We start from the raw sequence: 14,362 nt of genomic DNA on the forward strand, positions 1-14,362 counted from the left end.
AGGACAAATGAACAATCCTGAATCCTCAGCTCCCTGTGAACTCCGAAATGGATTATAATGTAGGACCCAAATCCTAAGTAAAGGACTGTTTTATGTGTGAGTACTTGACATACTTAAAATAAGACCACCTGAAGCAAGAATAGCCCCATATGGTGATACATGTACTACCTGGTTTACAAATATTTGTTTTTCAACAACCAAAATTGTCCCTCTTACTTTTGCAAAAAACAGATTACTTCAGTTTTGCACGAAAGGTATAATGCATCTATGTAAATAAGAGAGCAAAGAAATTTTCTCAATACTTTTATTTTTTTGACACAAATATCTCTGCACCTTTTGGGCTCTTCTTGCTGAAAAAAGGAGAACTGGTGATACATTTGTTAATGACATTTTAAAAATGTGCTTCAGTGCATAGAGGTAATAACGTACTTTTTAAGTATGTTAATAATAAATTAAGGTTATAATGGCTGCCATGTTAGAGAAAATAATGAATAGATTAGTCTTAGTAAAAAATTAGTTTTGCAAGTAAATAAGCTAGGGATATCAAAACAGAAAAAATTAGCTTCATACATTTTACTGTATACAAGTTTTTGATAAATAACTTTCAATGATAGAATGTAATACCTTATCCAGCACCTGATATATTCAATAAATGTTTGTTAAATTTTACTGCATTTTAACACAGTAATTTTCCTCAGTAATAATTTCTCAGATAAAACTCAGATAAAAATAAAAATTTGTAAGAGATTTGTTTTGGTTCCTTGTAAAAGTGTATACTTCTAGAGAAAATAGCAGCAAGAGAAAGAAAAGAAAGTGTGTGTGTATTCAAAAAAGTGATTCCGACTCAGATTATTCAGAGGTGACTACTTTGACCCTATCTGTATTTGGAGTCCCTGCTGACAATATGCTGACAACATCCTTGGCCTCATTCTTTTTCTCTACTTATTTTGGCTTTACAGAGATCAGGTCTCAAGTCATGGGAATCTCCATGGCCTTCAGATGCTGAACTTTTCTTTCCTTCTTTTGTTCTTGCCTGGCTCAGAAGGGCGTGCCAGATGATGTATGTTACCTTTTCAGAGTGAAGAAAGGATCTGACCTGTGGAGTCAATAGAGAAAGCCTTAGTCTCGGTGGTTTCTTGGTTCTCAACTCACCTGTTCTCAGCCAACTAAGAAGCCTCTTTATAAATGTGTTCTGATTAGCTGTTTTAGGTCCCTGTGCTTTGCGAAGCTCCTTTCTCCCACAGAGATATTATTAGGACATAGCCAGGCTAGAAAGGCTGTGGGAAGCTTTGGAGGTAGGAGGATAGGATCCAGAAAGGATTGCAGTAAGAAGAAGGGAATTCCATTTGGTGAACTCCATAGTCCAAAGGTAGCCCTGAGTTGATTCCATTTAGGAACCAAGGGTGGACTTTCTTGTTTGGTTCTTCGGCCCTTTAACTTTCCCCATCTGGGGCCAGGATATGTATCAGGAAATGTGTCCTCTCATTTCTTTTTCTTCTAAACTTCTAAACTTCAGCTTCCAGGCATTGCACTGTAGTTTTGGGTGGACTCTTGGGTTCTTCTGGCTTTTTATCAGTTTTCTTTGATTCCTCATTAGGGTTGCTATCATCGGCCTTCTCCTCCTTTACTACTTTGGTTTCAATCATTTCCTTCTGCTGATTCTTGTTTGTAAAAGGAAATGTCTTCACATACCTATAGGCATAATTATAAAATTAAAGTGAGAGATTTATTTGTAACACATACACCAATAGATAACGCTTTTTCTGTGATAGCCCGTATTAGCACAGTACATTGGATACCTTTATTTCAGAGAAATGCTAACACATGCACACTCAAATACATTAATGCATCCCCACTTCAGTGGATTCATTTAGATGAGTCTTCCTGCCTCTAGTCTTACTCCCCTCCAGTCCAGTTTGCAGGCCAGACTTGAGGCTGACCTCATAACCCTCCCACCAACAACAAAGAATTGAGAATCAAAATAAAATATATATTTTCTCCCTAGATGTCAGTCTGTTCTTTTTATCTCTTGATTCTCAAAGGGACAGCATTGACCTGTTTCTAAAGGCTGGCTGACATGCAGATGCTGAAATAGTAGAAAGATTGGGTGTGGGAGGAAAGGTGAGATGAGGGAGAAAATTTACAACATAAGAAGACTATCATTTCTGTTTTGACGAGGAAAATGCTAACAACAACCCTGGAAAAACACAAGATAGGAATGTGACATAGATTATAAGACCAACAGTGTGCCACAAACCTACCTTTTGACGTAGCAAACTGCCAGACCAGCTGCAGCAGCAAAGAAGAGGAGCGCAAGCACTAGCAGAGCCGTGGGGACACCTGGAGGAAACAGAGACATGGCCTATTGGTTCTTTGTTTATGCATTGTTGTGTGTTGCTCTTCTAACGATTCTTTACACCAAGCTAGACAACAGATAATGCAGGAGAAAAGCCTTCTCTCTGACCATAAAGAGGCTACTTAGAATGTTGGGCCCACATCTGCTTCTTTGCTTCTTACCTATAGAAATCCTTGGCCTTGCCTCACATGCTCTCTCTATTTTATAAATTGTAATATGACAGAGTCCATTTCCTCTCTGTGGCCTTGAGATGATATGTTTGGAGCTAATTAAGTGTAAACCCTTCCTTTTAAATAGGAAGACAAACTTTTTAATCATTTTTAATCATTTAAGGTATATATTTTTAAAAGAACTTCGATGTATTAATAGTGATTTATTTTTAAAAGTGAAGCTATTTTATATTCATGATTTTTAGTTTAATCATTAAGTTTCTTTAGAGTCCTCAAGTTCTATGGTTTTATGAAAATTGAGTTTGCATTAAGGCTTTACTTGTATTTGGCAGGTCCTGAGTGCCTAATCTGGAGACAACATGGTTTTTATGTATTGTCTGTCATACATAAACACACAAACACACACACATACAATGCAAACACAGAAAGCTTTTACCTCCAAACCCAATGGCCTCATTCTTGAATGCTGCTTTATATTCAGTATATGACTCAGTTTCTGTTTCTGTAGATATGGTGCTAGTTTCCACAAAGCCTTCTGTTACGCAAATCAATTTTCTTTTCCTTCGAGTAGAAGTGGAAGCCAGAGCAGAAGTAGGAGCAAGAGTAGGTGTAGCAGAATAAGGTGCATCAGTAGTTGAAGCTGAGTATGCACTGTCACTGACAATCATTTCTGTTGTGTACGTTGCCTCTTCAGTGTTGAATATGGGGTCGTTGGTGGAGATAATTTCTGGAAGGCATGAGTTAATCCAAGTATCTGTTGGGGGAGGGAAAAATAAAGTAACAAGTAAGTACTAAAATAGTCTCCTAATTGTTCTTCCTGCCTCTAGTCTTACTCCTTTCCAGTCCCCTTACAGTGCAGCCAGAATGATCTTACAAAAATGCAAATCTAATCATATCACTTCCTTCCTTAGAATCCTTCAGTGACTGCCTCAACTGCATGGCCTATAAGGCCCCCTGTGATCTGTCCCCTGCTGACATGGCTAGCCTTATCTGATCAGTGTGTCTCTTATTCCTCCTGCCTTCTCAGATTTCTTCTGTTCTTTGATATGCTTTCTCTCATATCCAAGGCTTTGACCATGATGCTTTCTTTACCTGTAAGACTCTTTGCCCCTTCTTTACTTAGCTCTTACTTATCCTTCAAGTTGCAGATTGAATATCTCTTTATTAGGCAGACTTGATGACTAGATTGGGTCCCTAGGCATATGTTTTTGTACCTCCCTATACTTCCCTTGTCAAGGTTCTCATTGCACTGGTCTACACTGGACTGAGCTCCCTGGAAGCAGGAACCCTGTCTGTCTTGGTCATCATGGTATGTTCTCTGTGTCTAGCACATCGTTCATGCTCAATAAATATTTAATGAATAAAGAAAGGATGCAGAAGTGACAGGATGGAAGGAGTAGATGGGGAGACTGAATATACACACATGACAATATACAGTTCAGGACAAAGATCAAAAACCAGATTTCTCTGTGCTCTTCAACATAAAATTTTTTTAAGGAGGGGAGCAGAGGAGGGATATAGATTTGCTTTCCAATCTGTTGAATGTGATAGAGAGGAAACAACATTTTTTGAGCATCTTATCTGAGTCAATCATGACACTTCATTTAACAATTTTATTAAACTCTCATTTTATAGGAGGAAACTGAAGTTTAGTGAAATCGAATAACTTGCCCAAATTCACATAGCTGGTAAATGACAGATCCATGTAATATATTATAATAAGAATTTGCGTCTATTTTAAATTTCTACTTATTTCTGGCAGTAGGTAGCATCAGTTGGAATGTTAGTTAAGAAGAAAAAGTTATTCCATTCATTTTTGAAAAATACAATAAATTACCAATCAAGGCCATAGATACTACTGATAAAACATTTTGACTATACACACATTCAGTCAGAATTTTATAATATTTATTTTACTTTGAAAACATCTCTATTCAAACACACATCATCCTTGGCTTTTGCCTTGAACTTCTAGTTACATTTCTTATTCTTGAGCACATGCTAAGTTTTTCCTTCAAAAATTGAAAATTTTTTAATATCAGGAAAGAAATACTGAGCACAACATTCTATGTTGGGAACTGAAAATACAGAGACATACAGCATAGTTTCAGTTTCCAGGACAGACGTATTTTGATAAAGGTAGGAGGAGATCACTGGGGATTCACAGAGGAGATGATATGGAGAATTAACATGTTTGTTCAAATATTTATTGAGCCCCAGCTCTGTGCTAAACACTGTTCCAAATGCTAAGGTCATGGTACAAAGAAGACAGAGTCCTTACATTTAAGGGGCCTACATGCTAATGGAAGGATAGATTTAAGGGGAAAAAAAAAAGGCCAGGGGAGCCTGAGTGGCTCAGTTGGTTAAGCATCTAACTCTTGATTTCAGCTCAGGTCGTGATCTCAGAGTTGTGCAATCGAGCCCCATGTAGGGATCCATGCTGGGCATGGAGTCTGCTTAGGATTCACTCTCTCCCTCTCCCTCTGCACGACCCACTGCCCCTTTCCATCTCTCTTAAAAAAAAAAAAGCCCGAAATTTTAAAGGATGATAAGTGTTAAGAAGAAAATTAAACAGGATAAAGAGTAAACCAGTAGGGGTGGGGAATGGGAAATGGATACTTTGAATAGGATGATAAGAGAAAGTGGGGAGGTGATACTTAAGCTGAGACCTAAGTGATAAAAAGTAGCCAGTCACTGAAGATCTAGGGCAAAAGCACTCCAAGTAAAGAGAACAGGAAGTTCAAGAGCCCAAAGTTGAATGAACTCAGTGTGTTTGATGTTTTAATAAAAGACCAGTGTGGCTGGAACACAGCAGTAGTTCACCTAGTATGGAAGAGGGAATAGAATATTCCAGTCAATAGGAATAGCATGACCCGAGAATCCAGAAGTTTGAAAAAGTAGTTATATCGAAAAATGACAGGGAGTACAGTGTGGCTGGAGAATGGGGTGTGTATATGATTGGGAGCATGAAAGACTGCAAGCAGGAGATGACTGGGAAGATAGCCTGGAGCCAGAGTATTGATACTCATAATTGCCATGTTAAAGCATTTGGAATTTATTTTGTAGGAGTTGAAATTTTCAACTGGGTCCACAAACCTCCCAACTGATATATAGGAGTTCTCATACATGCTCATTTTTATGTGTGAAAGGCTTCCTAGTTTACATCATATTCTCAAATAGGAAGTCACCCAAGGGCTGTGGAGCAGAGGAGTAATATAATTATCAGTGGATGCATGTGGAGGATGAAATGCAGTGTGGAGAGAGGACAATCCAGGAACAAGGAAGGAGATTACTGCAATTGCAAAGAAATAGGGGAATCTAGAAGTACCTGGAATCCTAAAACTTAGATCTTAGCGATCTCTTAGGAAAGAGTGATTTTGAACCCTGGCTACACATTGGAATCATATGGGGAGCTTTTAAAAAACACTGAGGCTCAGAACCTGACCAGGGCCTGGTATGTTATTGATGTATATTCATTACCATGGATGGTGCTACGTGGAAGTAGTATGGCTCAAGACTTAAATCCTGGCTCTTTCCCATATTGACTATGACCATAGCAAAATACACACTAAGCATCAGTTATTTCTCCTGGAAAATAGAAATGATACATTTGTGTCATTTTACTGAGGATTAATGAGATAATAAATGTGTAGGGCCTAGCATAATGTATGGGCATGATAGATAGGATCTATCTAAGAATTAGTTTCCTTTGCCTCTCTGTTCATTAAATGTAGCCAAGAGGGCCACAGTGTGAGGGAGCAACAGCATTCTGATCCTGTGATCCCTGCCGGGTTGAAGGCACACCTAGGAGTGTTAGGACCTAGCTCTCCTTCCCCTCCAAACTATGAATATAATTTCTTTAGAATGTGCCAAGTACTCTGATATTAAACACAGAGTGTGGTTGGACTCCAAGAGGAAAGATGCAAGGGTATGGGAAGGCTTCTTGAAGAGGCTGGCACTTGAGAATTGAATAAAGAGTAGCAGTTAGCTAAGTGGGGAGGATGGGCATTGTGGCAGAGGGGACAACATGAAACAGATGGTGCATGCAGAGCATTCAAAGCACTTTGGTCTGGTCTCCCAAAACCCACAAAGATAGCAATAAAAAAAGACAATTAGGATAAGGTATAGGGTCAGGTTTAGGGTTATTCTAATCCCCAGACCTCACAAGATAGCCATAAAAAAGAAAGTTACAAAAACAAAGAAACATAGGATAAGTTTAGGAGTAGTGTTCGGATAAGGGTTAGGTTAACTCTGATCCTCACAAAAACGGCAAACAGAAGCACATGAGCCTAATTTATTTCAAAATGATAATATAACCACACAGAGTTGTGAATTTTTCAAGTCACCTTTGCACATAGTTTTTTGACAGTACAACCTTAGAGGGCTATCTTCTGGGGACTGAAAGAAATGCAAAGAAATCTCAAATTTCACTCAATAGGTTCATTATTCCTAATAATGTTTGTTTTATAATTTTGAAACTATTATAGGATAAGAAAGTATATTACTATTATCTATTGGGAACTGAGATCTTCTGTGTAAGAGAAAAAAGATGCAGGTATAAAACAAACTAAGAAAAAATTTGAATTGTTAAATTTGAGTTGGAAATATCAATACAAATTCATAATTTTTAGATATATGTATGTATGTGTAAATATACACATAGCTATCCACTAAAAATACTGAGAAGCAAAGAAAATTCCAGTGGTAATGAAAATTACTTGAATCCAGATCTTGGTTTCTAATCAACATTTTCCATTACAAAGAACCTGGGCTTCTTGGAGAAATAAATGGCTGATTCCACGTCAGGGGCAGAGAGGGGACAAAGTCAGTCTGGGAAATGCTATTATTATGTTAGAAAGAAAGGAATTGCTCCAATACTAATGGAATAAAGGGCACAAAAGTCAACAAGAAGGGGCTCCTATTCACCAAATTTGGGACAATTTGAGCATCAAAAAGAATAAAAGAATAATAATTGTAAAATTGATTATAACATGTTGAACACACAGAATAAGTAAAATGTCATGTGTTCATAGTAGTGTAAGAAGGAGGGAAGAGGTGTGTGTGTGTGTGTGTGTGAGAGAGAGAGAGAGAGAGAGAGAGAAATTCTTATCAAAGAATCCCAGCTAACAAATGTAGAAGGAAGATTTAGAAAGTCACCATCTTGTAGCCCTACATATAATAACTGGTCCCAGCAAATATTACCAATGGCTGCTTAAACTACTAGGTACAAGATAGTTCAAGCCAGAATATTTGCATGGTGCCACAATATCAGTGTAGATTACCTACTCATTGCAAGGGGAAAAACATATATTTATGAGTTCATTTAGAGAGGTCTGGCATCTTATTCAAATGATCAAAATTAGCATATTAATAATGGGACATACTGACATTAAGTGCCTTTTGTTGAGAAGCGATCTAAAGTACATGGTATCATCTATGAAGTCTTTTTTTTTTATTATTATCGGTTAGCCACTGTATAGTACATCATTAGTTTTTGATGTAGTCTTTTTGCAAAAAATATTGAACAAGAGTTGAATCAAGCCTCTAGATCTAACTTTGATTATACAGGAAATATAGGGGATGGAAGTACAAGTTAAATGAAACCACAAGGAAACACACAAATCCAAGTCCTCTTCCTTTGATCCCATTTTATGAAGTCCAGAGGGCTGGGTGTCATATCACCACACTGACAGCTGGGAGGAAGGCCAGAAAGTTACAATACCTGGTCATTTGACAGGCATGGGCTAGCTATGAGATATATAGGCATGTGAACCACCAATTCCCCAGCCAAAAGTGGTGGGCAGAAGAGGCAGAGGAGAGGAGGATGATGGTAAAACAAATGTTGGAAGAAGCTTTATGTTCCAGTATTGACTCTGCGACCAACTGAACAAGCCAAACCTCCAATCTGAACTATCATTTCATCCATGAAATGAGGAAAGAGGACAAAGTGTCTTTCGGGTCTCTTTTTAGGTCAAAGCCTCCTGATTCATAGAATTGCTTGGACCCTATGTTGCTTTTGGGCAACACAGTGTTGCTAGTGCACATTTATTTCTTGGATCTTAGAGTATGACTTTGGAATCTATCCTTGTATGTGACCACTTAGCTGTCTGACCTTTGGAAGGTCAGATTTATGAGTATGTGTGAAGAATAATAAATCAGCAGAGGTTCTTATGATAAACTGAGAGCAAGTATTTAGTGAAAGAAAAACTTCCTGAGATATTCCTTAGGTAAAGCACTTGGGATAAAATGGTTGTGGTCTCCAAGCAAGGTTAAAAGAACAACTGTGTGACCATGAGCAAACCAATTCTATTTTCTAGCTTTAACTCCTTCTTTCATAAAATGATCTTATCCTTGAAGATGTCAAGTGTAGCATCTGAATTTCTTCTCCTCAAAAAAAAAATGAAGGTTAAGGGAAAGAGCATGGTTTGAGAGTTAGACCTCTGTTAAAATCTTTGTAGTAGTGAGAACTTAGACAAATGTACTTATATCCTCTGAGCTAAATTTTCCCCTCTACAAAATGAGGGTGACAAAATGTATCTCAGAAAAAGACTGTCAGGGTTCAGTGTGATAACTCAGTACATTGCTTTGTCTATAGTGGATATTTCCTTACTTTATAAGATGGAGGGGCATGGGTAATGGAGCCTCCTGGGATGCCCTCTCCCTATATTGCCATTTAGTCATATTTTCCCTAAGTTTTTTCTCTGAGGGGCACATGGCCACCTCTAGCCCGGTCACAGAGGTATTCTTGGGAGTACAAAATGACCATCACCATGATTTCTTCTACTGCTGCCCAGGGTTACTCTTCTTAGATGGATCATAGAACCAGAGAAAACATGGAGAGGCTGTAGATCTGACTTACCAGATGAGTTGTAACAGTAGGCCAAGAACCTTTTGCTGACTGAATTTCTCCAAACCAGGACACCTGTCCCATTCTTCCCACACTTGGGGTTTGGGAGAATCCGAGGGATGACCAAGAACTTATCTGCAACCCATCCATAGCTATAACAGAATATACATTATTTGAATGGATACATTTATTTCTATTGCTGAACAAGAACACAACGCTGAAAGAACTCCAGCAGTATTTATTCTAGTTGTTTCTCACCTGCAAGTCTCAAAGCCAAACCTCCATGCTGCTTCAACCTGGTCTTTGCTGGCCAAAGTTAGTCCCATCAGCCTACAGGCCTCCTGGGCTTCTGCAAAATTCAGCTGCTGGGCTGTCTTTTTGTTCACAAGGGTGACCCCCACAATTCTGCATGGCCCTGAGGTGGAAAGTTCTGGAAAGGAATCACAGAAGTCCTCAATTTGCTGCTGTCCTTGTTCCCAGCCTGTAGGCTGTTCTTCCTAGTAGAACATTATTGTCTTGATATAGCAGTGTGGTCCTTGTGACTGGGATTGAAGTTTAGAAATAACAGAACACAGGCCAGGCATTTCCCACGAGGACATTCCTCTGGGTTAGCTGGGTCCTTGCTCCTGTCCAAGCTGTAACTCTCATCAGATCTGAGTCTATTATGCCCCGCTGCATTAAAGTGCCTCATTGCTTATGTGGAGGCTTTGGCTACCAGTTCCTGGGGTTGGGTCTAAGTGATGCAGTTGCTGCAAACCTTTTTGAAGTCTATAAAATGAAAGGTCTGAGACTTTGAGAAAGATAAAATTCAGGGCTGTGGTTAATAGAATAGTTAACAATACTCCAAACCAATGTGGCTTGGGAACACCACTATTTCTGAGATGGGCTGAAAAATGTTGCACTTGGTATAACGGAGTGTGAGCTTTCTCAGTCCCAGGTCTTCTCTGACCATTGGGGGGCAGGCTTACTCAGAAGTTCCTGGAGGAACTGGGCAGTGAACCTTGCATGGCAAAGAAACTAAATGAAGTTGAGTTTTAGAGTCAGACCTATATTTAAATCTGGCCTATGTCACTTGCTAGCTCTGTGATCTTAGGCTAGTTACTTCATCTCTTTGAGACTCAGTTTCCTTATTTATAAAATTGAGAAAGTAACAGTATCTATTGTATAGGGTAGTGAGAGTTGAAAGAGTGAATTCAAATAAAAATGCTTAGGATAGTGCCTGCCGCATAATAGATGCTCAGTAAATCATAAATAACATCATATGTTATCTTCAAAGCTTTTTGGCTTTAGTCAGCTAATGGCTGATCTCCCTAGGGAAGCTGAGGCAGTTGAACAGATATGTTGTGAATATATTTTACTCAAAAGTTAATGAATCCAAGAATTCTTTTGATCCCCTGTCTTGGTTCTGGGATTTATAGACCTGTATGAAATTGCAAAGTTGTATTGCATTCAGGTACATTATTCCTATTGGGCTTTATCCACAAAAGTCCTTAAGAGGACATTACAATCTTCCAAGAAGTTGCTTGTACACAGATCTGTGCATTGGATGCCCAGTCAAATGCTTTGACCACTTTCTATGTTGGTATTTAAAGTTTCTCCTTGCAGGGGCACCTGGTGGCTCAGTTGTTAAGCATCTGCCTTTGGCTCAGGTCATGATCCCAGGGTCCTGGGATCCTAGCCCCGTGTCGGGCTCTCTGCTCAGTGGGAAGCCTGCTTCTCCCTCTCCCTATCCCACTCCCCCTGCTTGTGTCCCCTCTCTTGCTGTCTCTCTCTCTCTGACAAATAAATAAATAGAATCTTAAAAAAATAATAAAGTTTCTCCTACAAACATGAAAGGAACATTTCCAAGTCTTCCATTGACCTTGCTATGCTCTGGAGCAGGGGGTGGGAAGAGGGGATATGTATATGATATACAATATTTTTTTTAATGTTAGTCATCATACAGTATACGATGTACAATATTTGTAGATGGCCTTATTTGCTTCCAGACCTTGCTTTCACCAAAAGAGAAACTAGAGAGCCAACACCCCAATATGAGTGTTTGTGACAAAACAGCCTTTTATGACTATATGCACTTATACTAATACCTATACCAATGCTGATACTAATACTAATGCTAGTATTAATTCTAACATCTGTCATCTGTTTATACTACTCTGTACCAAACCCTGTCTCCTTTAATAGAAAGTGGAGGCTCAGGAAGATTAAGTAACTTTCCCAAGTCCAAGGATATAGAGCAAGGATATAGGGCAGATTGGGGGCACAAACCCAATTATGACTGACTCTGAAACCCAGGTTCTTAACTAGGACGCTATTCTGCTTCCCACTGTATTATGGGGGAGATGAACACACACACACACACACACACACACTATACTACTAGAACTGGACTCTCCAAACACACATCTGTCCTGGAATTTGGCTGATTTAGTCCATGAGCTTGCTATTGCTCAAATTTCATGGCTGCTTCTTTGGGAATACCTGCAAAAAAGTTTATTAATTACACTATAAAGTAGTCTTGCTACTTTTTCATCAAAACTCATTTATACCTTAAAAGTTATTATTTAGAATAATGATAGACCTATTCTGGGTAATAGACCTAGCCTTGATTATTTCATCTGTTATTAATTGACTCTGGGATCTTGGGCAAGTTAGTGTTAAATGGAGATGGTTATATGTTCTTCACAGAATTTTTGTCAGAATAGATAATTTGTACCTAGCAGGGGCTGGGTCCATCATAGGTAGTCAACAAGTAGTAGTCATTTTTATGCTTTCCTATTTCATTTAAAGACAAAAAGAGGGAGCTGGAATCTAAGAGCTACTCCACTAATCTCTTCCTTAAGATTTTTTTAGGAAAATACCGTATGCTTAGGATCAGACAGAGCCGAATTCAAACCAATATTTACCATTTATATGGCATTAGGCAAGTCACTTGGCTTTACTTGAGCCTTACTTGAGCCTATTTCTTCATCTATAAAATGTCTTCTTGAGAAGATTAAATGAAATTTATATATTACATATATTACATACATAAAAATTATATGTAATATACAGTTTAATTTCCTTAGGAAATTTTTGCCATCATCAGAGATGGTCTAAAGAACAGTTTTCAAAAGTTTGAGTAATGGCAGCATTGTGGGAAAAAGTGAATAGTATCCCCAGGGGAATTTCAAAGAGGACAAAACTTATTTGAGAGTAACAGTTCTGGTATTTGAAAAAAAATCAATTATATAACTGTAGCTTCTCATAAAATTAAATGCAACAATAAATGAATCAAATCAGGATATCTGATTCCAAAATATTTTATATTACAGAACATCTTCCAGCATAGGAACACAAAATTTTCCTTTTAAAGTGCTCAAATTTTCATTTGCCTGGAGCTGTAATTGAGTGATTTGTGGTTACAGTTTTTTTTTGCCTACATTGCAGAATGAGGTTACTCCTTAGGCATCTCAAAAGCCCAGAAATCACTTAAAGTCATTCCATTGGTAGGGAGCTAATGACTAATTTTCAAGCCTACATTTTCACAGTTTTTTCTTCTCAGTTAATTGGCTGTTTACTTCATATTAAAAACATATATGGTAGTATAGTAAAATTGAAATTAAAATAATTATGCTGACACTTCCAAAAATATAAAACAGGTCAATATTTAGTGAAAGTTGGCTGTTTCCCCCAAGCTTAAAATTCATTACAGTCATGGTTTGTTTCTGCAATGAAACACTTTTAAAAACAAATGATCTCTCCTCAATGTTTTGATTCAAGATATTCCCATTAAAAAAAAATTCCATAACCAAAAATGAAAGTTAAGATAACATAAAGATAAATGTGTATCACTTTGGTGAAGTCGACAATATGGTGAAAACATTTCTGGCAGAGCAATCCTACCAACTAGATCTTCTGTTGACATTGAGGATAACCCCTACTCCCAACAATCCACAGTTAAGAATTAGGTAGGTTTAGGACAGTTTGCAAGATCTTGCCTTGCCGCAGGTTGGAAATCTGGTAAGAAACCTACCTTCTACACGGAGAGATGTGACCAGGAGCCTTGTGGTCCAGATGGAGGCAAGAAGCAACACCAGGCTGAAGCATTTGGCCATTATGCCAACCCCTTCTCAGCCAGAGAAACACCCTGGATGGTCACTGGCAGTAACAGAGGCAGATAATCACCAGTCTGGAGGAGACTTCTGGAAATATATTGGAGCCCCACTGCTCCACTTCATAACTGAGACATCCGGATTTCCCTGCTTTCAAGCTTCTGACTTGTCAAGGTCACTGGGGGAAATGAGTGACGTCCCTTAAATGCCCAGGCTGTACTTTGTGGATTGCTTTCTGGAAAATTTAGCTAATGCTGACTCAGAAAACACATGAATGAGGAAGGCAGATAGCACAGCATGAACTGCTGGAGGTTTCCCCAATTCCCATATTCCCTGCCACCTTCCGCTTCCCTCACTAGCTCATTCTCACACAGTTCATTGTTATTACGTGTGGAGCCTATTCATTTATTTACTCGTAGGAATGTCCATCTCTAAAGGAGACTGAGCATGGGTTTTCCTCCCACAGTCAGTGATTTTTTTTTTTTCTCCAGCTGCTTATCTTATGATCTGGGGAGGAATGATGCTAAAGCTCATGAAAGCAAGTGCCCATTTAAGTACTGAGTACAGGGTGTTTATGCCTCCCTTTTCTTTTATACACTTGAAATTTCTACACCACTGCAAGTGATTCTTTCTTCAAAGAAACAAGACCTACAATTCATATTTAGAAAACACAACTGGGGGACAATTCATGAAATTTTAGTCATTTTTCACTTTACAAAAGGATTTTTGACTTTATAATAGGGATCACCACAGGCGTCCTTTATATAATAACTCTCTAATAACTTCTCTTGTATTCTGGTAGACCAAAATTCAATTTAGATTTCCTCTTTCTTCTTTGATGAATGTGAGGTTTATCTGTACTATATATGAGCAGACCGCACTCTGGTATCCCAGC

General features: G+C 38.4%; 1 protein-coding gene across 1 annotated transcript; it reads right to left on the bottom strand.

Moving 5' to 3' along the window:
* Positions 1 to 290: 290 nt before the first annotated feature.
* LYVE1 (lymphatic vessel endothelial hyaluronan receptor 1) lies at positions 291 to 13,827 on the bottom strand. The gene is made up of 6 exons (XM_045894144.1): positions 13,389 to 13,827; positions 9,632 to 9,803; positions 9,386 to 9,525; positions 2,963 to 3,280; positions 2,262 to 2,340; positions 291 to 1,692 (listed from the first exon to the last, which is right to left on the bottom strand). The coding sequence occupies exons 1-6, from the start codon at positions 13,468 to 13,470 to the stop codon at positions 1,506 to 1,508; spliced, it is 978 nt and encodes a 325-aa protein (XP_045750100.1). The 5' UTR covers positions 13,471 to 13,827; the 3' UTR covers positions 291 to 1,505.
* Between the last annotated feature and the right edge of the window lie 535 nt (positions 13,828 to 14,362).

The sequence above is a fragment of the Mirounga angustirostris genome, unplaced genomic scaffold (assembly GCF_029215605.1).
Source record: "Mirounga angustirostris isolate CCGP_5_RB_7025 unplaced genomic scaffold, mMirAng1.0.hap1 SCAF_13, whole genome shotgun sequence".
In the NCBI taxonomy this organism is placed as follows: Eukaryota; Metazoa; Chordata; class Mammalia; order Carnivora; family Phocidae; genus Mirounga; species Mirounga angustirostris.

What these genes read in the sequence shown, in the direction of transcription:
- LYVE1 (XM_045894144.1), bottom strand. Translation starts at nt 13,470, where the DNA reads ATGGCCAAATGCTTCAGCCTGGTGTTGCTTCTTGCCTCCATCTGGACC. An exon ending in TTTGGCTTTGAGACTTGCAG is followed by an intron (nt 9,526 to 9,631) that starts GTGAGAAACAAC and finishes ATTCTGTTATAG; the next exon opens with CTATGGATGGGTTGCAGATA. An exon ending in TGAGGCCATTGGGTTTGGAG is followed by an intron (nt 2,341 to 2,962) that starts GTAAAAGCTTTC and finishes TGTTTCCTCCAG; the next exon opens with GTGTCCCCACGGCTCTGCTA.